Source organism: Rhinolophus ferrumequinum, chromosome 9 (genome assembly GCF_004115265.2).
Source record: "Rhinolophus ferrumequinum isolate MPI-CBG mRhiFer1 chromosome 9, mRhiFer1_v1.p, whole genome shotgun sequence".
NCBI lineage: Eukaryota > Metazoa > Chordata > Mammalia > Chiroptera > Rhinolophidae > Rhinolophus > Rhinolophus ferrumequinum.
Window position 1 is genome coordinate 13,919,083 of NC_046292.1, and position 24,784 is coordinate 13,943,866.

Consider the following 24,784-nt stretch of genomic DNA (forward strand, 5'->3'; position numbering starts at 1 on the left):
CGTTTGTAGAGAGGAGCTTAAAGGCATTGGGGAGAGTAAGGACTCAATAGTTATGGCAAATGAACTTGAATGTCACCTGATTGTCACTGCCCTTTCTATGAGTCAGTTTCCTTACCTATAAAAATGATATTCCTATCTTCTTGGTGGGAATATTAAATAAATTAACAGTTGTAAAGACTCTGGCACCACGGGTGATACTCAATAAACATTAGTTTTCCTTCTCAACTTCTCGACTGTTCACAATCTGGACCTGCCTGACACGCAACCCCTCCACCCTGGGTCCAAAGTGCAAAAGGGCAAGCAACTACCCGCAGCCAGGTGCGCGCACAGCGCCCCCGCGCGCCCAGCCAGGGAACCGCCAGATCGGCGACCCCGCCCATCGGCCTCCGCGCCTGCGCAGAGGCACCGCCCCAAAGTTTCTTGTTGTGACCGGCGTCCCCGACGCCTGCGGCTGCTGGTGCACTTGGTCGCGGCGCTACTATGGCGGTGCGACAGGCGCTGGGTCGGGGCCTGCAGCTGGGTCGGGCGCTGCTGCTGCGTTTCACGGCCAAGCCTGGCCCGGTCTACGGCTGGGGGCGGCCAGAGCGGCCGGGCCCCGCGGCGGCCTGGGGCCGCGGAGAGCGCCCGGGCCAGGCCGCGGGACCCGGCGCGGAGCCGCACAGGCTCGGGCTCGGGCTCCCCGACCGCTACCGCTTCTTCCGCCAGTCGGTGGCCGGGCTGGCGGCGCGGCTCCAGCGGCAGTTCGTGGTGCGGGCCCGGGGCGGCGCGGGCCCTTGCGGCCGGGCCGTCTTTCTGGCCTTCGGGCTGGGGCTGGGCCTCGTCGAGGAGAAGCAGGCGGAGGGCCGGCGGGCGGCCTCGGCCTGTCAGGAGATCCAGGTGAGCACTGGCCGCGGACAGCGAGGATGGAGCCCAGTGTCACGCTAGGAGCGGGACTTTAAGTCGATGGGGGACGGGGCTGGGGATGTGAGCCGGGGCTTGAGCGTTGTGAGGGGCGGTGCTAGGGTGTGGGCGTGGCGAGGGGCGGGGCTGGGGGCATTGACTGACGGGGGCCCTGGATCAATATTTATCCTTGTCAGACCCGGAAATTCCTTGCAAATCACCGATTAAGGCTCATTTTCGGTGTTAACTGATCTCCTGGTATGGGGCCAGCACCTCCCATTTGTTTTACTGTCTTCCCTTCCTCAAACAGCACGTTTTGGAAGATAATGCTGCTAATTACAGCTCCTGTTGCACCATTGCTAATGACTCTGCGTAAATTTTGTAAAATTTAATGACAAGTCACAACGCTTCTATCCCTGAGGTAGTGGTCATCCCCAATTTATGGATGAGGAAACGTACTCAGAGAGGTGAAGTAACTTGCCCGAAGTCACACAGCTAATAAAGAGCAGTGCCCAAAGTCTGACTCTCCAAGGCCTGTACCCTTAACCACTGAGCCAGTCTGCCTCCACAGTTTAGCCAAACAATTAGTGACACAGCTGAAATCAAAGTAAAACCATGAACAGCAGGAGAAAATAGCACACCTAACAGTTTTTAGTCAACCTGTGAGCGTTATTAGGAGAGAGTGAATATGTTATTAGGCTCTTTTAAATGCTTAAAATAGCCCAGAGACCTCTCTCTGTTTCTCCTCTACCAAAATCTGTATTAGTCAGCGTTCTCTAGAGATACAGAACCAATAGGATGTGTTTATAGAAAAAGAGGTTTATTTTAAGGAGTTGGCTCTGCAATTCTGGAGGCTGGCAAGTCTCCCAAAAATCGTTTGGGTAGGTAGGCAGGATGGAGACCCAGGGAAGAGCCATTGTTGTAGTTCAAGTGTGAAAGCCACATGCTGGCAGAATTCTCTCCTCTTTTTGGGAGTTCAGCCTTCTTCCTGGGGTTTGGAGCCACTGTTAGTACAACCCCTACAATTGACAATTTAGGGCTGAGGTGGTGGAAGATGGAGTCACTTGCCCAAGGACACCTCTGGTTAAGGACCAAGCATGTTTCCTGGTTTCCAGCCCAGTTCTTGTTACTCAGCCAGAATGTCTCATGTTTGAGCTCAGGCTAGTTTGGGACGACAGGTGACATCTGACCTAGTCCCCAGCCACTGTCCTTGTCTTTTGCTACAGCTTAACTGGCAGAAGCCAAAGGTGGGAAATTTGATAATCCTGCTTAGAATTATGGAGGCTTTTTTTTTTTTTTAACTGAGGAGCTTGGTCCTTCTGAGCTTATTATCTGTACATCCTTTTCTTACATTTTACCCTACTGTGTCTTAAAATGTTTAATTAGTTGATGATTAATATTAAAAATTCAGGTGTTCCACTTTTGAAAATAATCACCAGCGCTGGCAACTCTAATGCTAAAATTCCATATGGTGTCAGACCAGACAAAGTAAAAGAAAGGCTACTCCTTTTAGATGGAGGCATGTGGGGAAAAAAAAAACAACAATCCAGTTATAAAATAGGCAAAAGACATGAGTGTGTATTTCACCAAGAGGAGATACAGATGCCAAATAAGTATATGAAAAGATATTCAGCATCAGGGAATGCCATTAGGGAAATGCAGATTGAAAACACAATGTGATATCACTGCATACTTATTAGGACAGCTAAAATTTAAAAAAAAAAATAGTGATAATACCAAATGCTGGTGAAGATGCAGAGAAACTGGACTGCTGGTGAGAATATAAAATGGTACAACAACTCTGGAAAATAATGAGCAGATTTTTACAAAATTAAACATGCAGTACCATATGACCCAGCCATTGCAGTCTTGGGCGTTTACCCAGAGAAATAAAAACTTGTATTCACACAAAAACCTGTACACAACTTGCTGCTATCTAAAACAGTGTGGTAGTTCCCCCAGAAATTAAAAATGAAATTATCATATGATCCAGCAATTTCACTTCTGGGCGTACACCCCAAAGAATTGAGAGCAGGGATTTGAACAGGTATTTGTACACCTGTGTTCATAGCAGCATTATTCAGAATAGTCAGAAGGTGGAAGCAACCCACGTGTGCATCAATGGATGGATAAATAAGCAAATGTGGAATATACATACAATGTAATATTCACCTTAAAAAGGAAGGAAATTCCGACATATGCTACAACATGGATGAACCTTGGGGACAATATGCTAAGTGAAATAAGCCAGACACAAAAAGACACAGTCTCAGGCTTCCGCTCATCTGCGGTACTTAGAGTTGTCAAATGCATAGAGACATAAAGTAAAATGGGGGCCGCCAGGAGCTGGAAGGAGAAGGGCTGGGGAGTTACGGGTTAATGGGTATTGAATTTGAGATTTGCAAGATGAAAAATGTTCTGGAGCTGGATGGTGGTGATGGTTGTACAACAATGTGAATGTACTTAATGCCACTGAACTGTGCACTTAAAAATGGTTTTAATGGTCAGTTTTATGTTATGTATATTTTACCACAGTTCTTAAAAAATGGTTTAAAACCCTGTACAGAAATCATAGCATCATTCATAACAGCAAAATAGTATACACAACTGAACCGTCCTTCTGCAGGTGGATTGTTAAACTCTCGTATCCATACAGTGGGATACCAAGCGATAATAAGGAATTAACTGCTGATGGTGGTAACCAGCTACGCGAACCTCAAGGGCATTGTGCTGAGTGAAAAAAGTCCGTCCCGGAAGGTTATACTGGGTGATTCCATTTATATAACTTTCTTTAAATGACAAAACTATCGATATGGAAAACAGATCAGTGAATGACAGGGGGTAGGGCCGGGGTAGGGGGTGGCACAAATACAAAGAGGTAACACAAAGGAGTTTTTTGAGCCTATGCATGGGATAAAATTGCATAGAGCTACACACATGCGCACACACACACACACAAATGAATGTGGGTTAAAAAAGATGGTGAAAACTGAGTAAGGTCTGTAGTGAACAGTGGTATACCAGTTGCTTTCCTGATTTTGACACTGTACTGATGCTTTATAAAATGTCACCATTGGGGGAAACTGGGTGAAGGGTACACAGGGCACTCTGTACTATCTTTTTGCAACTTCCGTGAGTCTAAATTATTTCAAAATAAAAAGTTAAAAAGCTATATCACATTCTCAAAACCATGGTTGATAAAGGATTACTCTACAAAATGCTGCTTCTGCTCTGTGGAGTTTAGAGACTAGTAGACAACACAAGGTAGACTTCCATTTTTCTAAGAAGTAAAAGTTACCGTGCAAGGTGTATTAGCTTATAGATAGTGCTTTAGGACTCCTCCAGAAGGAAAGGTGGCTGTGGGCTGGGTTGTCAGAGCTGGTTATACAGGAAGGAGGAGCTTGAGTTGGGACTCCATGGGTGATGGGGCATGAGCCAGGCAGAGCAAAACAATAGAAATAGGGGCTGAGGGGAATAGTATGAGCTAAGAGGCAGAGAGGCATATGAAAGGTAAGTAGGGGCGGTGCACAGGCCAGCCTGGCAAAACAGTTTTCACGTACAGGAAGTACCAGGACAAGGCACCGAATAACCTATTGGTTAGGTTTCTGAACAGAAGGGTGACTCGTGAAAGCAGTGTAGTTTGATCTGGCTCAGAAACAGGTGAGGGGATGACGCAAGAATGGGAAAGTCTAGAGATGAGTAAACATGGAAAGGAAGGGATCAGCAGATCAGACAGGATTTGAGGCAGAGCCTGCGCGACTAGACAAATGATGTCAGCTGCCTGAAGTCGGGAAGGATTTGATTTTGGGGAAATGGGCTCTTTCCAGTGCATCCCAGCAGTACCTGCATTTCCACCTACTGACATCAGAATTCTTATACTCTTGTTTCCTTTCTGAAAATAGAGTGGACTCACCAGATTCCTAAGAGGTAGAGACAGGAAGACAGGATTTAGTGACTCAGCTCCAGGGGTCCTCCTGATTTTGCTCCCTTGTCTACAAAAGCAACCTGAGGTCATTCACAAGTGGAGGAGTGGCTGTTAACCACCTCGTACTCCTGCCCACCCACAGCTCCTGGTCACCATCCGGTAGCTTCCTGCTAAGATCTTTGCAGAGAGAGCTGTCTCCATAATCAGAAACCTCCAACCTGGTGCTGGGGGCTTGACGGGCAGCAAAGGAATGGTGTGCCAGCTGCAGAATTTGGAAGTTCTGACCACTTCACTAACAGTGTTGTGTTGGGCTGTCTCTGATTGCAATGAAGCTGCAGAGTTGGAGACAAATTATTCTGTATAGCGAGAAAGGCACAATGGTCTGAGCCCGGGCTGAAAGTAAAACCTAACTTGGTTGTGTTTCTAACAGCTCTTGATCTTGTTGGTGAAGACCTTGCCCGCTATTCCTCCCTCCCCTGTTTCCCTTTAACTTGATCCTTACTAGTCTCCCTGGCTCACAGTGCATGCTTTTCTCCTCAGGCAATTTTCACACAGAAAAACAAGCTGCCTTCTGACCCGCTGGACACTAGACGCTGGCAGGGCTTCCAGCTGGAGGAGTATCTGATCGGCCAATCCATTGGCAAGGGCTGCAGTGCTGCTGTGTATGAAGCCACTGTGCCGGTGTTGCCCCAGAACCTGGAGGTGGCAAAGAACATTGGGCTTCTTCCAGGGAGAGGCCCAGATACCATCCCACGAGGAGAAGAGGCGACGCGAGCTCCACGGGCCCTTGCCTTTCCCTTGGCCATCAAGATGATGTGGAACATCTCGGTAAGCACAGGCCTTTCATCTTTAGACGTTTCTAAGTGTCAATCTCGGGGGACCTGATGGCACTTTTTCCCAGGAAGTAGGTAGAAAAAGAAAGATTCTCCACAGTCCAGGTGCCTGTATAGCTAGGCTTCCTCACCCGCTTCCATGGGAGTGTGAAGCAGCGTGTCTCAAAATGTAATGTGTCCACACGTCAGCTGGGGATCAGGTTAAAAGGCAGATTCTGACGAGCAGGTCTGAGGTGGGGCCTGAGATTCTGCCTTCCTACGAGCTCCCAGGCATGCCTGTGCCGCTGGTCTGTGAGCCGTACTCTGAGGAGCACGTGCCCAAACCACTGGTTTCTCAGCTGTCAGTCTGCCTGATCAGTTAGTTAATTTCGGGACTGCGATGACCACCATCTTCTCTCCTTCCCCTGACCTGTCTCACTGGAGAGGAGGAGCCATACTCCTTTCCTCCAAACCCACCCTCCGCTCACGGCCAGATCAGAGGCTTGCCTTTCACCTCCCTGCTCGAGGCTTTAGGAAATTAAGTATTTTCCCCACAAAAACAAAGATTTCTGTCTATTGAGAGTAATTTCTTCACCTTGCCATTACTTGGGTGGGTTCAGAAAATCCATCAAGACCTGGTGTTCTCTCTCCTGCTGAGGGCGTCTGTTCAGGGCGAAGGGAGCAAACGGCCACGCAGCTCCCGCTGGACACTGAAGAATGCAGTTTCTTGTTTTGTGGAAGGTTATCAGACTTGCGCTTCCAAACTGGGTTGACAGCTAACAAGTAGTCAAACCCTTTGCCTGTGAAACAGCCAGTCTTAGCATCAAAACTTCCATTGGTTGAGGCATAACACCTTCAGCATTCACAAAAGCTAAAGGACTTAATTCTTATAGGATCTTCTCAATACCTAACCAGTTGCACAGGTCCTGAGAGGCATTCATAATGAAATGAGGCAAGTGAGGTGCTTTTCCTCCACTTTGGTTTTATTGTTTCTCACTGGGGGATAAGAAGGCTGTCCTGTGAGTCAGCACAACCGTACCCAGGGGGGGCCTGTCCGCCTCTGGCCTGTCTGCTAAAGGGAGCCTGCAAGGATGAGCCTGCGTGTGACCGGAGGCATCTTTGGCAAGAAGATTGGTCCCATGCTTGACATCTCTTCCTGCCCTGGCACCTGAGCTGCCAGAAGTTTGAGGTGTGGGGAGCATCCTCTCTTAGTTGGCATGGACGACACCTCTGCCCTCTCTCCCAGGAGAAACTAACCTTGGTTTGCCACTTCAGAGAGGTTATCTTGAAGGTCAAAGCCAATCCTAGGCAGTAGCTCTCCTGGTCCGGGTTACAAGGAGGGCTTAGACTTGCTATTCCGCTCGGGTCTGGATAACTCTGGTTCATTATGGATGTGTTTCAGGCGGGCTCCTCCAGCGAAGCCATCTTGAACAAAATGAGCCAGGAGCTAGTCCCAGCTAGTCGAACGGCCTTGTCCGGGGAGTATGGAGCAGTCACTTACAGGTAAGCGCCCGTCTGCCCACCAGACTGGCTGTGAGTTCTCTGAGGGCAAAACCGTCATCTGTGTCCTCAGCACTCGGCACAGAGCCTGACCCGATGCACGGTCCATAGTAAATGCTTACGGAGTGATGTGGGTAATGGGTTTTCCGTTGGCGGGGAATTCACTTGGGAAAGACTGCAGATCCTCCGACTCCAGCTAGAGACGCACATGGCTCATTCACACGAGAGCAGGGAGAGAGGGCCCTCCGAAAATGGCCACTCACAAAGTGGAGAACTGATCTGCTTTCTGATTCTTCCTCCGTAATGCCCAGGTGGAACCCACCTGCCCATACACACTGAACTCTCTGTCCCCAGCAGAGGTAGCATTCATTCCACTAACAGCTGCAGTGCCCCTGATGGTGCCCAGAGATTTAAGGACCAAAAAAAGGGGCCTGTTCCCCAAGAGTTCTGCATGAGGCCCCGGAGCCGGACACTTTGGGAGCAGAGTCCAGTGTGGCAAGTTCTAGAGTGGCGTATTCTTGGGTGCTGAGGGAGCCCAGAAGTGGTGTGTGCACAGCAGGGGTGGGGGCCGTGCAGAAAGGCCTGTTGGAGGGACCCTTTGTGCTGCCTTTTGAAGGATAAGCCTGAGCTCAGGGAAGCAGGAGAAGCGACGCTGTCTGCAGAGCAGATGGCAGCAGCTCACGTTGACAGCGGCTTTGTGAATCTCCTGTCTGCAGGGGGTGGGTTCGCCTTACGACACAGGCGGCCCTGTGCTCACTGGTGTGTGTGGGCTGCCAGGAAGAGGTGGCTGCGGCGTTTCTGGTGATTTGTTCGAGGGTCCATTCGTAGGTCTAGTGTCCAGGGCAGGAAGGTAGAAATAGGGACTTCGGGAAATACACGGAAAACCTCTTCGTGGCTTGGTAAGGCTCCGGTATGACTGATGGTCGGTGCAGGCCCAGGAAGCAGCTGCTTGTGGGCTCAGCACTGTCACCCTCTTCTCCTGATGCCTTGGTGGGGGGAGGGGGACATCTGAATGTCAGCGGATTTGGGGCAGCTCAGATTACCCTCAGGTGGCTCCGTTGTAGTGTTCGCTTCAGCCTGCTGACAGGTGCTGTCAGGTAGCTGTGAGCTCAGTGATGTCTCCACCGAGAGGCCCGCCCAGGCTTCTGGTCGGAAGTAGTTCCCGCCTCTCCAGTCCTTTACCCAGCCGTAGTGGGTTTTTTCCCCACAGCATTTGTCACCATCTGACCATAAATCATAGATGTCTTTGTCTGTTGTCCACTGTCTCCCCAGCTGTACTCTCCACTCGTGGAGCACAGGACACACGATCCGAAACACGGTAGTTTACTGCCTCCCCCCACGGCTCAGTGCGTGTCTGTTGAAGGATTAGGTGAAGGTGGCAGAAGGTCTATTACCTAAAGTACTGGTGACATTTAGCACTGTCTCAGGAGAAACACTATTCTCTGAGAGCACAAGTGGAGGATCTGGGTGTATTTCTGCTGAGCCTTTGCTCATCTAGGGACCTCAGACTTGGCCCTCCGTGTCTGCTTCTCTCACTTCTGCTGCCTGATTTCTGATCTTGTCCCATTTACGTACGCTGCTCCACCATAGTGAATTCATACTGCCCCCCCCGACGCACCAGGCTCCTCCCTGACTGTCTTCTGTGCATGAAGTTAGCTATACTGGGCTGCCCTCCCCACAGCCTGTCCTGTTCCAGGTCTCAGTTCCGACACACACACACACACACACACACACACACACACACACACCACCCCCCACCCCCCCCCAGCATAGCCACACCGTTCCTCTGTGTTCCCGTGACAACTGAGCAGAACCTTGAGCTGTGATCCTGATTCTCCCCCTCGCCCCAAGGGCACAGTGCTATACTGCTTTGACTGCATAGAACGGACCCACTCAGGTGGACTCGAGAAAGAGCAGACGGCCACACGTGGACTGGCTCTAGAGCTTGGGCACTGAGCCAGTTCTGAGGACAGGGCAGGCAGCGCGCTCCCTCAGTGTTGCGTTGATGTGTCTGGGCTTCTGCTCCATTCTCATCTCTGCACCCGGTGTCCTTATCCTTACCCCCTAGCTCTTCTGTTCGTGCATACACCTTTGGCTTGCTCGCCTCTTTGGCTTCCCATGGCCACAAAGCTCATGGCATCCATTGCTGACTGCCAGCTGACGGCCGTATTTCCTCAGAGAGAATCTGTCTGGCCCCCCTTCCCTTTTGCCACCAACCATTTGGATCTCAGATGTGACTGCAGGCTCAGTGCCCTGGGGTCAGGTCCCATCCTTAGTTGAGGGGCGAGGCCAGTACACAGCAGGCAGTGTCGCAATCCAAAACATGGCCACCTTGCCTCATCTCAGTAGGGCTGTAGGTGTGGGGCTCCTGGAGGAGGAAGGGTGAGGAAGGCAGGCAGGTGACATATCTATTGTGAACTGGGTCTGTATCCATTCATTCAGCAATGTTTCTTGAGCTCAGAGTCCACACCATGTGTTATGCTAGAACTCGGACTCATGGGAATTCTGGGTCCTTGACAAGTACTAACAACCTATGAGGTAGGTTACTACCTTATTCCCCTTTTGCATTTGAGACTGAGCCCCAAGGAGTTAAGAAACTTGCCCAAGAATGTACAGTGGCAGACCTAGAGGCAAAACCAGGCAGGCTGGTTCCAGGGACTCTTAATCACTGTGTCTGGGACATCGGACGGACGGATGGATGGGCTGGTGAAATCACTGAACGTGGTGGTTTATGGGCTTTTTCCCCGCCAGGCTCTGCATTGGCGCAGAGCAGATCTACAGTAAATATTTGATAAATGGGTGAATAATTGCATGTCACTGTGGCCTTAGATTATTGTCTTTCCAACTGTTGTACCTGACACTGGCCTCAGACGTTTGTCCCTTGTGGCTAAAACAGAAAATCCCAGGGAGGGCCCAAGCAGCTGGCCCCTCACCCCAACATCATTCGGGTCTTCCGTGCCTTCACCTCGTCTGTCCCGCTGCTGCCAGGGGCCCTGGTCGACTACCCTGATGTGCTGCCCCCACGACTTCACCCCGAAGGCCTGGGCCACGCGCGGACGCTATTCCTCGTGATGAAGAAGTAAGTGGCGGGCCTATGGCAGGACCTGGCCCCTGCTTCTGTGCACTGGGGCACCGTCTCCCTGTGGGAGATGAGGCCATGCCGAGTGCAGTTTCCCTTTAGAACAGTTTTCCACGGGAACAGGATCTTATCTTCATTCAAAACAGACTTGACCTAGTGCTTTTAGTGCATTTGACTGGGGCCCTTCTCAGGGGCTGCCTTACCTGTTTGGGGGTTTGTTTTTTTTAACATAAACAGTTCTCCTTCCTCCCCCTGTGCCCCTTAGTAATGCCATGATGGGTGTTTTAAGGAAACGAGCATCTCTGATGTCACTTTGAACATACGAGGCCCCAGCTCCTACTTTCTAATTTCGCGATAGTGGGTGGGAACAGAAAGGACACTTGGGGAAAAGAAAGGAAAAAGGCTCCCAGAGGAAAGGCCGTCATCCGAGTAGTAAACGAGATGCTAGGGGTAGTGGATGCGCGGTAGCCAGAGGCCCTGTCGCCCTCTCCACCAGCTACCCCTGTACCCTGCGCCAGTACCTTGGTGAGAACAGGCCAAGCCCCCGCCTCGCCGCCGTGATGACCTTGCAGCTCCTGGAAGGGGTGGACCATTTGGTTCAGCAGGGTGTCGCTCACAGGGACTTAAAATCCGACAACATCCTCGTGGAGCTGGATGCAGGTAGGTGCCCAGCTGCACCTCAGCGCTCAGGGGGAAGATCGGGACCCTTGGGGCCGGTTTAGTTTTCACGCCTGTTATAAGTGGTTTTGTCTAAATTTAGCTCTGTGCTCAAGACATGAGCAATCACTCCTTCAAAACGGACGCTTTCGTTCTGTGGGATTTATGGAGTCATAGTTAATATTCCCAAGTTCCTTTCTATTGCCCACTTTCAGGAAAACTTCTGTGGTGGAGGTTTTCTTAAATAAAGTAAAAGAGAGGTAGACTTTAGCTCAATGTAAGAATTTTCAAACCGTGAAAGCTGTCCAAATGTAATGCTTCTGGAAATAATGAGTTTTCCATCACTGGAAGCATTCAAGTAGAAGCTGGATGGCCACTTGCCTGATAAATTTTGAACTAGAAGATTTAAAATAATTAAATGTGCAATTAAATTACTAGAGGAACTGGCTTTTTCTGTGTGGATCCTTTTATAACTGATTCCTAATGCACCTGTTTTTTAGGTTTGGATTTGGGGTTTCAAGTTCAGATCAAAGATTCTTGGGGTGTAAGGGTCCTTAGAGGTCACCTAAGCTAAGCCCCATCTGTTGAGTAAATCATGAGCAGCTCCTTCAGTCTTGGGATAGCTCCAATTATTAGATTATTTAGATTGAGTCAAACTTTTATCCAGTTCTTTTGCTTGGGGGCTTTGTGTGGGAGCGTTTATTTTCTAGAGGCGTTTCCATATTGGTAGCTCGCCCTCCCGTTCTGGGGAATGGGCTCCCATCCAGGCCTACAGGCCTCCGTTCCTGGGCCAACACTGGGTCCCTGTTAGCCCCTCGCACCCGTATCCTGATGGCTTTAATAGGGACATAGGAGGGCCTCTCAGAGGAAAGAGGGAGAATCAGTTGCTTACCTCTCTGGTCCATTCCCCAGACGGCTGCCCCTGGTTGGTGATCACGGATTTTGGTTGCTGCCTGGCTGACAAGCGCGTCGGCCTGCAGTTGCCTTTCACCAGCTGGTATGTGGATCGAGGCGGAAACGGCTGCCTGATGGCTCCTGAGGTGAGTCCCATGGAGCGTGTCATGTGCCATCAGCAGACTCTTCTGTGTTTCCACTGATAGAACAAGACTTGATACCTCATGATTTTCTCAACACTTCTGTCTTTTATGACCCATAATTTGGCACAAGTCCATTCCCAGATGCTTTTTAAATCTGGATCTCCCTAATGTTCCCGGGAGATGCAAGTTTTGCACAAAGCCGGCAGCCTAAGCAGATTCTTCTGGGTCTGAGCTACAACTCACTGAAACTCGGAGTTCCTTGGGACAAAGTTCAGATTAGCCCACGAATCAGGTGCGGTGCAGGAATATAAATAGGTTAGTAATGCCCCAGCCTGACTGCTTGCTTTGCTTTCCGAGCAGGTGTCCACAGCCTGCCCCGGCCCCAGGGCGGTGATTGACTACAGCAAGGCTGATGCCTGGGCCGTGGGAGCGCTGGCCTATGAAATCTTCGGGCTCCCCAATCCCTTTTACGGCCAGGGCGGGGCCCACCTTGAAAGCCGCAGTTACCAAGAGGCTCAGCTGCCTGCGCTGCCTGAGTTGGTGCCTCTGGACGTAAGGCAGCTGGTGAAGTCACTGCTCCAGCGAGAGGCCAGCAAGGTGAGGCTGTCCCCAGGTTTTAAGGGGTTGTGTGGATGGAAATCTCAGTTCATGTTCCAGAGTAAGACCAGGTGTGGGCAAGCACTAGACAGATAGTTCCTCTGTCTTACAGAGGTAAAGGCCAAGCATGGGAGAACAAAATAGAGTTAGTGTAAATAGGAGTAGAGGAGCTAGCCTCCAAATTAGTCAGAATTCCAACAATTCAACACTTCTTGGCTTTAGTTGCCTCAGTTATTCAGAGGGGAAAAGGTGCATTTTTAAGAAACGTCTAATGGAGATGTACTTTATGGAAACGGCTGAGATCTAATGAGATACACAGGCGTGAAGACGTCTGAGAGCAGACCTGGACATTTTGAGATTATTATACAGGGATCTAAAGGCTGACACATGGGAAGCCAGTGGCAAGTCCAGCTCAGGCGGCATGCTTAGTGGAGAGAGCACAGACCAGGATTCAAATTCTCGTTCTTCCACTTACCTCTCACCGTGCAGCGTGCTGTCGCTGTCACAGTAACGCTCGCTGCTACCAGGTACCATGAGCTACGACTCCTCCCTGCAGACAGTACTTATATACCGGAGGCGGTTCGTGGGCCTTCCGGGATGGGGACGCTATTCCAACTGGGGGCACAGTGCCCAGTGGAAAAGCCTGGAGTCTGGCCATGAACAGCCAGTGTGTGTGAACGGTGTCGGAGCAGAGAGAAGGATAGAGAAGAACTGGGTTGGGACCAGAGAGGGCAGACCAAGTGAGGATTCATTAACAAAGGATTGTGGGCCGAACACTCACAGTTCCCTTTCTGTTGCAGAGACCATCTGCCCGAGTAGCTGCTAATGTGCTTCATTTAAGCCTCTGGGGTGAACACACTCTAGCCCTGAAGAATCTGAAACTAGACAAGATGATTGGCTGGCTCCTCCAACAATCAGCGGCCACTTTGTTGGCCGACAGGCTTACAGAGAAGAGCTGCGTGGAAACAAAAATGAAGATGTTATTTCTGGCCAACCTGGAGTATGAGGCACTGTGCCAGGCAGCCCTTCTCCTCTACTCCTGGAGGGCAGCCCCATGATGGCGCTGATGTAGCTGGTGAATTACTAAAAGAACTTGGCAGCATCTATGTCGTGATGGTCTGTGAATGCTGAAGGAGGGAGCTCTGAGGTGTGAGGGTGGGAGTCGAGAAAAGGTAGAGTAGAGAGGGGTGGTCGACAGAAGAGAAGGCCTCTGGTTTGGCAAATGGGAGGAACAAGTTGAGTGAAGTTCATGGTCTGTAGTTACTATCTCTAGCTGTGTGATTTTGGATGTGTCATATAACCGGTGTGGTCTCAAGTTCTCTTACCTATAGAATGAAGAGACTGGTCTAGATAGGGGTCGACAAACCTTTTCTATAGAGGGCCCGAGTAAAGACCTGGCTGTCGCAGCTACTCAACTCTTGGCATCGTAGTCTTAAATATGTAAACGAACAAGCATGGCTGTGTGCCACTGAAATGTGAATTTCATGTGTCACTAAATACTCTTTTAATTTTTTTAAACCATTTAAAAATGCAAAGACCATTTTTTGCTTAAAGGCCATACAAAAACAAGGCAGCAGGCTGGCTCTACAGGCCATACATACTTGGCCCGCCCCTGGTCTAGATGAATTCAAAGGGCCCAACCTACAGAAAGTGCTAATCACTGGGCCCCTATGTAGCTGTGCTACAATTAATGTGGTAAGAGCTCTGCACCAGGTGAGAAGATCCCTCAGGGGTTAAGTGCTGACCGGAAAGCCCTACCTTACGCTCATGTCCTGTCTTCACAGACCTCGAAGTTACTGGCCGAGCTGATCTGTTAGACGAGGCTGGTCTGAGGAGGGGTGGGCCTGCGCCCCGCTTTATAGGGAGGAGCCAGGCCCGGCGGTGGCTGGTGGTGGCATGTCACCTGAGCTAAGGCAAACATTTGCACAGGTCAGTACATTCAGGTATCAGAATGAAAAGACATGTGGGCCTGAGAAGTAGGGAGCCTCTGCACGTCACCTGTGCATTCTGGGACAGCTCCAGGGCGGTTCTGAGAAAGCATTTCCACGGAGCTCCTCCAGCTCCTGAATCGAGTCTGGCAGAGCTAAAATCATGGGTGAAATAGAAATTAACAGCGTAGGGTTTTTAACTTGCTGATTTCCTTCTGTCTAGCATTTCTTATAGGAATTATGAAGCATTAAATGCACATTTACAACTGCAGAATATGTATGTGCGTTGAACTATTTGGCGTTAATTCTTATACCAGAAAGAAAATCCTGTGGGCAGAGACCGATAATAGGGAAGGGATTTCACACAGAGCTCTGCACATGTTCTAGGAACACAGCCATTGCCTAAAGCAAGTGAACATATATTTAAGGTTCTTTTCAAGCAGGCAATTCCTTAATTCTACAGGCAAGCGCTGTTACCCTACATTTCCCATTTTGGTGATGCCCCACCAGCCTCAGTGTGTTAATAACCTTATTTGATCCCTTGAGAAGTTTGGAAGTGCTGTCATTTCATAGTTAAAATACAGTCCAGTCTTCGGCCAAATTAAAAGAGGCCACTTACTATTCTATATCCAGTCATTACCGAACAATATCCCCTCCATTAGCAAAGCACAGCAGGGGCCAGATGAAGTTTGAGGGCAACGTTTCTCTTTATTTTAGAAATGACTGTGACAGCACACATGGAAACCACCACTTAGCATTAGGTGGAAACACAACGTAAGAGTCGTCCCCTAACCCCCACCCCTTGGTACTCAATGCTGCATCTCCCACTGAGGTAAGGCTGTGCCATTGTCCCGTGGCTTTAAAAAAAAACACACACAAAAACCCACCATAAAGGGGAAAACACCCAGTCCTATGAAAGGCCGTGCACTCCGTGTTGTGAGGAGTCCCCGGGCTCTGGCCCTCAGTCGGACTTCTCCTTCTCCTTCATGTGTAAGAAGACGATGCTGAAGAGGAAGAGTCCGGCCATCATGGAGAAGGCACTGGCGTAGTAGGGGTAGGCTGAGGGGATGAAGCGCTCGTACTGCGTGTGCTGGAGTGGCCTCACTGACACCTGCAACAGGACAGAGGTGACAGGCCCAGGTACACACGCTGATTGAAAACGGGGACTGCAACCTGTGCTTACCTGAGTGGATGAGTATAGGTGAGTGTAGCCTAGGCGGTTGTAATCCACTTTAAACTGGAACACACCGTACACGTCAGGCAACTTGAACTGGACGCTGTACTTGCCACCTGGGGACAAGCGACACAAGTAACCAGGAGGGGTTTCCAGCCACGTTCCTGTCAGCTGCGCGAGAACAAGCCAGAGGCGATGACTCTCTCCCCGCAGCTTCTTGTGCAAGAATTACACTTACCTTTCTTCTTCAAGAAGGTCCTAACAAAAGGATCGATGCGGACAAACTCCAGCTGAATGTCATCCCCATCAAAGGGGATCCATCTGCCATTTGAGAGCTGTTCAATCACAATGCTGTACTCCTGAGGGAAAAGGCCAGTTAGCCAGGGAGGCCAGTGACAGGAGGGAGGTCGCCGTCCTCAGAGCTGCACTGATTCCCCACTCATGAATCTGGCAGGAACTCCCAAGAGTCGTGACAAAGTGGGCAAGCCCCCCACCCACCCCGGACAGTGATTGAGGTGCCACCCAGTAGGCCAACCCCTCTGACTCGCATCTGACCCCTGCAGGCCCAGGGAAGTCTGCACCCAAACCACGCTCTACACCCCTCGACTGCCCAGCACTCTGCATCCCTGCTGCCCTATTTGCTGCTCTCCTGCCTGACAGATTCATCCTCAAGACCCAACTCAGTGCCATTTCTCTTGTGATCCCCACTCGGAGCAGAGTGAGGTGGAGAAGCCCCTCCTGCCTCTGCACTCCCACAGCAAAACCACACCTCTCCACAAGGTCTCCATTAGGGTCTCAGTTTCCCTGCACTAAATGACTTTCTTCAGGGTAAAGGTTAATTCATTCATCCTTATTTAGGCCCCTCAGGCACAGAAGTTTTCCATAAATGCTGTCGAGCTGAGTCAACTTGGCCAAACCCTTGGGCCCTCCCACTCCAAGCAGCTCTTACCACCAGGTCAGTGACCGTGTAGGCATTGGGTGGGGCTGTCTCGCCCACCCGATGGTGGGACACAGGCCCCACACGGAGTACACCCTCCTCCTTGAACACCCAGCGGGAGAGGGCCACAGCCAGCTCGTAGTTGCCTGTCTGGGGATACCTGCAGAGGGGGAAACAGAAGAGGCTGGGGCACCAGAACCAACTTCTTCCCAGTGGTCCTGGTAAGCAAGACTGCCCACCATCCACCAGGACGGAGTGCACTGAGCTAATTTCCACCTGTAGGCCATACATACCGAAGTATCCTGGTTTAAGGGAACAGAAAAAATGACAAGATATGAGGTGGGGTTGCTTTGGGTGTCACCTGCTCAGTAAATACACTTTCAAAACCTCTAGAGAAGCCATTACTAGAAAAGTCTGGATCGCCAACACCAGCAACCGAGCGACAAAGTCAAGTCTTCAAGAAATTTGAAAGCACCTACAGATACTTAGCCTCTGACACTCACAGCTGAAAGGCTCATCCCCCCTCATCCGCACAGACCCAGCATCCAGACCACACATGCCCCCGAGCCCCCGGGCACCTACCTCTGGGAGCCGGGCGTGGCCTTCTGCACGGCTGAGTTGAAGAAGGCATCACTGAAGAAGTCAAGGGAGCCGCTGAAGATGACCCGGGCGTTGTTCCTGGCCTGCAGCCCGGCGATCAGGAGGGTGTTCTTCCCCACTGCATGGGGATACTGGGAACAAACGGGGTGTCACCCGGGAGAGCCAGGGCAAGAGACAAGCCACTAGGGCAAGGGGCCAGGACGCCAGACCTGAACAACCGGGCCCTCCCTGAGGGCGGAACCTGAGACCCTGCTGCTTCTGCTCACTTCCCCGCTCCCACCAACTGCTCATTTCATTCATCAGCCTCAACAAGCATGCTTTTCTGCTTAGTTCTCATCCTCAAATAAAAAAGGGCTTTGCTGCCAGCCCAGGAGCTGGAGCCTCAAGGCTACAAAGGCCCTTTACCTGGGTGATCGGTTTATCCGGGAAGAAAGAGTAAGAAGTGGAAGAGCCTGTCAGGACGTCCAATACCAAAGGGTTGTCAGGGTCAGCCACCATCCTGCAGAAGGAAGAGCGAGCCATCGAACTCCGACCCCAAGCGCTGAGCCCACAGGATCCGGGGCCCCTAAGGGCCACTTCTTTGCAGGAATGACTCCTACTTGCTTGATGGCCAAACACTTAGCTCTCCTCTTGCTGTAACTATGAAGTTTAACTCAATGTCATAAATTAATCTCATCCACACCCTCTGGAGGAGGGAATACCCCCAAATAATCACAGGTTCGCTGGCTTCCTGACAAAATAGAGGGACCCCTCTTCCCCCAGGTTTCTGTAGGCTGTACCCTGCTCACTCACCCAACACCTCGAAAGAGAATGGGGTTCAGAGATGATTTCCCAACGATGGTCGGGGCCTTCAGCAGATTCTCCGTGTCAGCCACGATGAGCGTATGCTGCAAGGGCAGAGGGTAGGACGGTGGTCAGGGAAAGGTGCCTCCCGGCCAGGGGCCCCTCCCACTTCCTTGCAGTTTCCAGGCTGAGAGCTCTGCTATAAGGGCCTGAAACCTGGAAGGTGACAGGCCTGATTACCTGGCCAAGGTCTGAGACGTCATAGTTGTGATGGTCAATGACAGCAGTCTTCTCTTCATCAAACTCGATCCCACACTCACTGCCCAGCTCTCGAAGTGGGTCACCTGCATGGACCCGAGATGCGTTTGGCTGAGTCCTTACAGCTGGGCCCTGGGCCAAGCTATGTCACTTGTCCTGGCATCGCCATGATTCACTCTCCCAGTCATCCCCGGGGCCCTGCAGCTTCACCAGGCCAGCCTCAGCCCGAGCTGGACCCCTGGACAGCAGCATGGCATTCAGCCCCAGCGTGGACCCCTGGACCTGAATTGGTAAAACAAAAAGCCGCCTGGCCTGCTCCCTCCACAAATACACAGTGACCTGGGTTTTGCCGAAAAGCCCCTTTGAAGCAGAGTAATACCTTGGGCAAACTTGACCTGGCTGAGCCTTGGCTTACAAGGTTTCTCTTTTCCTCCTCATCACCTTACTGAGAACCCCGCCCAATATGGTTTTAAAAATCTCTCAGTACTGAAAAAATGAAGCAAGACTGGCCAGGTGTTCATGGTTGAAGCTGGGTGATAAGTACACGGGGTTCAGGCTACTACTCTCCCCATACTTCTAAGTATCTTTGTAATTTTCCAAAACAGGAAACAAAACAAAAATCTGTCCAGTGCTTTGGGCTCCACCCAATTAGTCTCCCCCTACTTGTCTTCTCTTTTTAGGGAAAAAGTCACCAAAACAAAACAAAAAAAAACCAAAAGAAACAGGATTCCCAGCCTTAAAAAACCCACATCTCATTGGCTCTCGTCACAGAAAAGGAGGGACTGAATGGCCCTGCCGATCCCTCACTCACTCCCTGGCCAAGGACCACTCAGTGAATGCCAATTTGGCAGCTTCCATTTGTAAAATCCTCCGAGCTTCCTGGAGAGCTGGTGGAAGCACAGGGCTTCCGAGGTGAGACTTACCAATGTCTGAGCTGGCAGCTACCAGGACGCTGCCTCCACCATCAATAAAGGTACTGATGGTCTCCACATTGATGTTGCCCCCAAAATCTGAAAGAAGCACCAGACTCAGTGATCCAGAAACCCAGAAAGTTCCTCTCTCAGCAACTCCGACATTTGGGCGGATGGGGGATGCCACTGACCAGCCACAATCACAGAATAGCGCCCTCTGGAGGCTCCAAACGACGGGGACGTTTACCATATAAGCCCTTACACTGGGCAATTCTCCCCTTTTCCCAATGTGATGATCCAAAAATAATGGCTCCAATTCATAAACTTTTAAAAGTATAAATGAAATAGTCAAACAGCTACCAGTTATAGTCAAGTTACTTATACACACTTCAAATCACATATAAAACATTTGTTTAGAAATGTTGCATTTTTCCACTCACATTTCATGAAACACCTTCATTGAAACTCATCATCCGCACTTTTCACATCACTATCTTTGTCATCACGGAGCCACTTTCGGGGTCACCTAACACAGTTTCCCAGAGCCCGTCGACTTCACTTCCGTCTAAGTTCTCTGAGAGAGAGCACTTTGGGGTCTGAGGAGGACGCTGTCCCTGGAGAGCAGGGTCTTTTTCCTAGGACCCCCCCAGATGTATATCCATGCGAGCCATGGCAGAACCTGCACACACTGTTCTTTAAAGTGACCACTGTAAAGACTCATTCATTGCCAGCACCGGTAATTGGGAGCTCATACCCTTTTCTGGACAGTCAGGTCAGGTGACTGCCAGAAGCATCCAAAACCAGGCTGCCCTGAGCTCGGGAGCCTTCCCCAAAGTGCACCCTGATGTTCAACGGAGTCACGGGGGAGTGCCCAGTAATCCACTTATTCATTAAACGAAAAGAACTTCTGTGCTGGAAGGAAAGGAAGGGGACACAGAGGGAGGGAAGCACGTATAGAAAGGTTGGTCAGGGAGCCCTGGACAAATGGCATTTGAGAAGGTGGGAGAGTGAGCCAGGCAGCACGAGGCGGCAGGGCGGGCATTCCGGGCACTAAGAACGACAGATGCAAGGTCCCAGGGGCGGGTGAGCCTATCAGCAGCCAGGAGCCCAGTGTGGCTCAGCTGGAGAGAGTGAAGGGCAGCGAGAAGCAGCAGAGGACACTGCGGTGATGTGAGGGAGGGCAGTTCATGTAGGGATTTGTGGGCCCCGTGAAGATGTTGGCTGTGGGGCAGAGCAAGAGACCAACATGATCTGACTTCTGTTTTGAAAGGATGATTCTGGCGGCTAGGTGGACCACCAGGTACAGGGGGAGTAAGGATGGAAGCAGTGATGGGTCAGAAGGTCCAAGCAGTGCAGACTGGTGACTGGGCCATGGCAGCAGAAGGGGAGAGGGTGGAGGGGCTGCAGAGGGCCGTGGGGAGGGGTAATGGGCCTACGCTCACATCCGAAGGTAAAGCCGGCAGCAGAATCCGCCGAGGGATCGGATATGGGGTGTGAGAGAGACACTCAGGACGGCCCCAAGCCTTGGCCCCAGCAACTGGAAAGACGGAAGTGCCGTTTACTGAGCCTGGGCCCCAAAGTCTGTCCGTTAGACACCCATGAGGCAGTTGGAAACGAGTCCAGAATATGAGTTTGCAAAGATCTAAACGTGAGAATGGCCCTCTTTTCTGAAAACCATCAGGAAGAATAAAGCATCTTACCTTTCCTTCTGGCACAGACAGAACATCTTATATGTGGGGACACAACCTCATACTACATTTAGAAAGCCACCTACCCACTCTCCTTCAGAGGCCAGGCAGAGTCTTCAACAATTCAAAAACACTTCTTGGTATAGTGCAGTGGTTCCCAATCAGGGGTGATTTCGCCCCTCGGGGCAATGTCTGAAGACATTGCTTATTGTCATGGGGGGAGCTACTGCCATCTAGTGGGTGGAGGTCCCGGCTGCTGCTAAACATCCTACACTGCACAGGACAGCCCCCACAAATTATCCAGTCCAAAACGGCAAGAGTGCAGCTTCTGAAACTCTTCTGTAGTGAAAAGATCACAGGCTTTGAAATGGAGACACCCGGGCTTAAACCTAGGCAATCCCTTCACCTTTCTGAGCCCATTTCCCTATCTATAAAAAGGGGGTCCCGATTTTTCTGGGTACAGTGGATGTGCTATGGATCTTTCTTCTGTAGCCAGTACTGCATGTGACTTGGGAGCTTCCTGAGCCCAGAGGGGGCAAGGATCCCACTGATACCCGGAGAAGGAAGCCAGGCCAGTGTTCCCACATCTGAGAGGGCTAATGGTGGTCCCAGTACCACGGAAGGGCCCTGGGAGCAGGGGCCAAAACCTTACCCGCCCCCCGTAGGTACAAGCCTTCCCCCCAGGAGTGCCCAACAGGATCTCCTGCAGCAGCACCACAACAGTGATGGGGGCAGGGTTTAAAATAACGTTGAATCTCAGTTATATTCTCTTCCCAATTACTTCGCAAGCTTTCTCCAGCAAAGAGAATGTCTTGGTTTGATATGGCCTTTAACACTTCCCTCACACTTGCTAATCTCTTTTAAGAGGAAGCCCGGGCTCGAAGTCTTCAGCAGGCAACAGAATCTGGCTAGAACTTAACAGCACTGTATTTATTCTATTTATAGTTACCTTCTACTCAAAGCAAGGGATGATAATGGATTTCCATTTTTCGCAATGATACTGGGTTCATTCCTGGTTTCCTTTTTTTTTTTAGGTGGGCACAGCTCATAATGCCCCATGTGGGGATCGAACCGGTAACCTTGGTTTTGTTAGCACCAGGCTCTAACCAACTGAGCTAACTGGCCACCCCTGGTTTCCTTTTAAAATGTTATTTTAGTTTTTAAAAGGGAGTCAATTTGAAGAAAAATACTAAGTAATTATTAGCACAGGCGCTATGGAATCTAGTAAGTCATGAAGGAGGTACAGGAATAGTTAAGTAACGTTTGTGAAACACTGACTTAGGCTGACATTTCTCCCACCTGTTTTTTCCATCTTCTCCCTATCCACCCTTTCTTCTCAATGTCGCTCCCAATCCCCCTCCTGAGCACACCTCGGACAGTCCCTCCACGCCATCATGTACATCCCCACACGGGATTTGGCAATCACTTCAAGCCCTTATTCTTGTGTCCTCAAAGATAGACTGAAAGAATCCCTTGTGGGCAGGCTCTTTGTCACTGTTCAGAATCCATTTCAGAGCCCCAAACACAGCAGAAACTTGGCAAACACCAATGAACCTGCTCAAGGCTCCATCCACCTGCCCAGGAACTTGAAGGTTTTAACTTGTACAATCTGGGTCACTTCCACCCAGCTACACTGCCTTCAAGAAGCCAATTGCAAAGGCACACGCTGCAGGAGAGTTGGGAGTAACACGATTAAGTGACGGGAGCCTAGAGAAAAATCCTTCGGGGATTTGGCGGAACCCAACTCCACATGAACTACACAGAACAAAATATTATAGCTGCCAACGAAATGAAAGACTTCCTAAGCTCCATCAACTGAAGGAAGAGATGGCAGGCCTGTCTTACCCCAGACAGAGACAACCTGAGTCCTCTGAGAAAAAGATAAACTGAAGCCACTAAAGAAGAGAATGACTCGATGGTCAACACAAGAGCGTGGCAAAAGAGAACTAGCCAAAGGAACTAGGGATGTGTAGTCTGGAGAAGAAACAGCTGAATCGGCTATGATTATGTGAAGGCTATGCCTCTAAGCAAAATAAGCATCAGACTTATTTCCTAAGGCCCCTTCCTCCTCTCCCCCATGCCAAATAAACAAAGTAGGAAATATAGGAGATAAATTTCAGTTTAATATAAGAACTTCTTAACAGAGTTATCTAATGGCGGCGCGGATTGCCTCTGAAGATAATAAGCTCCTTTTTCACAGGAATACTGAAGCATCCATCAACTGGATAATCTAGTAAAGGTAGTCATTCTGTTCAACAACTAGCCAGCCCTCTGGTACGCCCTGGACATATCCTTCCAGCCTCAACTAAGGGACGGGGCTAGGTAATCGCCAAGGTTCTTTTTCAGCCTCAGAACTATGAATGAATCCATCCGAAAAGATCAACTACCACTCCTCTTTACAGCAAACCATATTAAGAGCATGCCATTTCCTCTTTTCACACAGACAATCCCAACCAGGGGGCTCTCTCCATCTTTCCTATCAGGCCCTTTACAGAGAAAATTCACTTTTCTAAGTAGCAGGGCCCCGGGCTCCATGGTCTGTGGCAACATTTGACCCCACTATCCTCAGCTGTGTTTTTCAGAAAGAAAATACGTTCTACTGGGCCTAGATTAGAAGTTATTGATCCTCAGGCAGCAGCAGCGCCCAGGGCTGGTGACCCACCCTGTGACCCAGAACATGCTCGAGATCCAGAAGCAAGCAATGGATTCCTAGTTCCGGGGGCGACGCACAGCACTCACCTTCTACCGAGGGAGAGAAGATGATGAGATTGTCATAAAGGAACTCCCCGTACTTAATAAGCGACAGGCTGGGATCATCTGCGGTCTTGAATGTGAGTTCAAAGCCCCGATCTGGACAAGAAAACAGGGAGCTGAGGCAGACGGGACGCAAAGGAAAATCACGACCGCCCTCCCCAAGCGGCAGGGCAGACCTGGGCGGTCCGCTAGCGAAAAACGAGTGCGAGGGAGCGAGAGTGGCCGATGACCTCGGGCTCGGGGACCTTTCCAACCCCAGATTCTCTCACCCGCCTCCCCCTCGGACCCCGGTCTCACCCTTCAGGCTCCGGAAGAAAAGCGAATGCGTCTCCCGCAGGTTGAGGTTGTCCAGCAGCACTAAAGTGCGGGGACCGCTGGCACCGACCAAGCCAAGCAAGGGCAGCTGCAGCAGCCACAAGAGGGACCAAGCATGGGACGCAGCGCGGAGCTCCATCTTTCTCCTCCTGCCAAAGAACCCAAGCACCTGGACACCGGAAGTGCCGTCTAAAAATCGCCCAATCGCGGCTCGTGGTCGTGGAGTCCCACCCGGAAGTGATCTGCGAACGCCGGGGTCCGGCGCCGGGAGCCGCCGCTGGTAGGGCAGGAATCAGGAGCATCACCGGAAGTGCTCGGGTTGTAGTCGGAGCCTCTGAACCCTATTGGCGGAAGGGGAGCACAGCTCCGCCTCCCCAAAGGTAAAGGCTCAATGCTAGAGAGACAGCTCTGCAGCCGCAGCCAATCAACAAGGCCAGGCTCCCGCCCGAGCCCCCAGCCCGCCTTTTCATTAGACTGGTCTCCGCCTGCTTGGTCTTGACAGTCGCGTCCCGGACGGCGGGATCTGTGGCGGTGTGGCTCTCTCTGGTCCTGGACAGACTCGGGACTAGGAACGGGACCCTCACCTCCACCATCTCCGGAGAGGAAGGAATTGCAAATATAAGATAACGGACAGGGGCACTTTAGTTTCCTGCCGCTGACGGACCAGGGACCTTGGCACGGGCCTGTCCTCTGCCCTTCCCAGCTCGGTGGCCTACGCTGGAGGCAGCGTGAATAGGCGGTGGACTAGACTATTTAAAAGCTCTAGTTGGGTTCATTTCCAAGCTTCGTCTCCCACTGGCCCTTTTACTTAGGGATTTCACTTCTCTGCAGGTTACTGGCCTAGGCTGGAAATAAAAATAGCTGGAAGCAGCCCTCCTCATCTGTGTGCCTTTCAAAAGGCCTGAGCTCTTGGGAGGACTAGAGCAGGTTTTAAAGCGCTTAGTGCAGGG

General features: G+C 50.8%; 2 protein-coding genes across 2 annotated transcripts; one reads left to right on the forward strand and one right to left on the reverse strand.

Annotated features, from left to right (window-relative positions):
- The first annotated feature begins 436 nt into the window (after positions 1 to 436).
- On the forward strand, positions 437 to 14,698 carry PINK1 (PTEN induced kinase 1). Its single transcript, XM_033113694.1, has 8 exons — positions 437 to 876; positions 5,345 to 5,632; positions 7,019 to 7,119; positions 10,013 to 10,195; positions 10,692 to 10,855; positions 11,765 to 11,892; positions 12,250 to 12,486; positions 13,287 to 14,698. The coding sequence occupies exons 1-8, from the start codon at positions 481 to 483 to the stop codon at positions 13,542 to 13,544; spliced, it is 1,755 nt and encodes a 584-aa protein (XP_032969585.1). The 5' UTR covers positions 437 to 480; the 3' UTR covers positions 13,545 to 14,698.
- A 399-nt stretch (positions 14,699 to 15,097) lies between these two features.
- Positions 15,098 to 24,146, reverse strand: DDOST (dolichyl-diphosphooligosaccharide--protein glycosyltransferase non-catalytic subunit). Its single transcript, XM_033113695.1, has 11 exons — positions 23,817 to 24,146; positions 23,505 to 23,615; positions 19,090 to 19,176; positions 18,149 to 18,252; positions 17,918 to 18,012; positions 17,531 to 17,624; positions 17,108 to 17,256; positions 16,538 to 16,685; positions 15,827 to 15,947; positions 15,598 to 15,704; positions 15,098 to 15,525 (listed from the first exon to the last, which is right to left on the reverse strand). The coding sequence occupies exons 1-11, from the start codon at positions 23,971 to 23,973 to the stop codon at positions 15,376 to 15,378; spliced, it is 1,323 nt and encodes a 440-aa protein (XP_032969586.1). The 5' UTR covers positions 23,974 to 24,146; the 3' UTR covers positions 15,098 to 15,375.
- Positions 24,147 to 24,784: the final 638 nt, after the last annotated feature.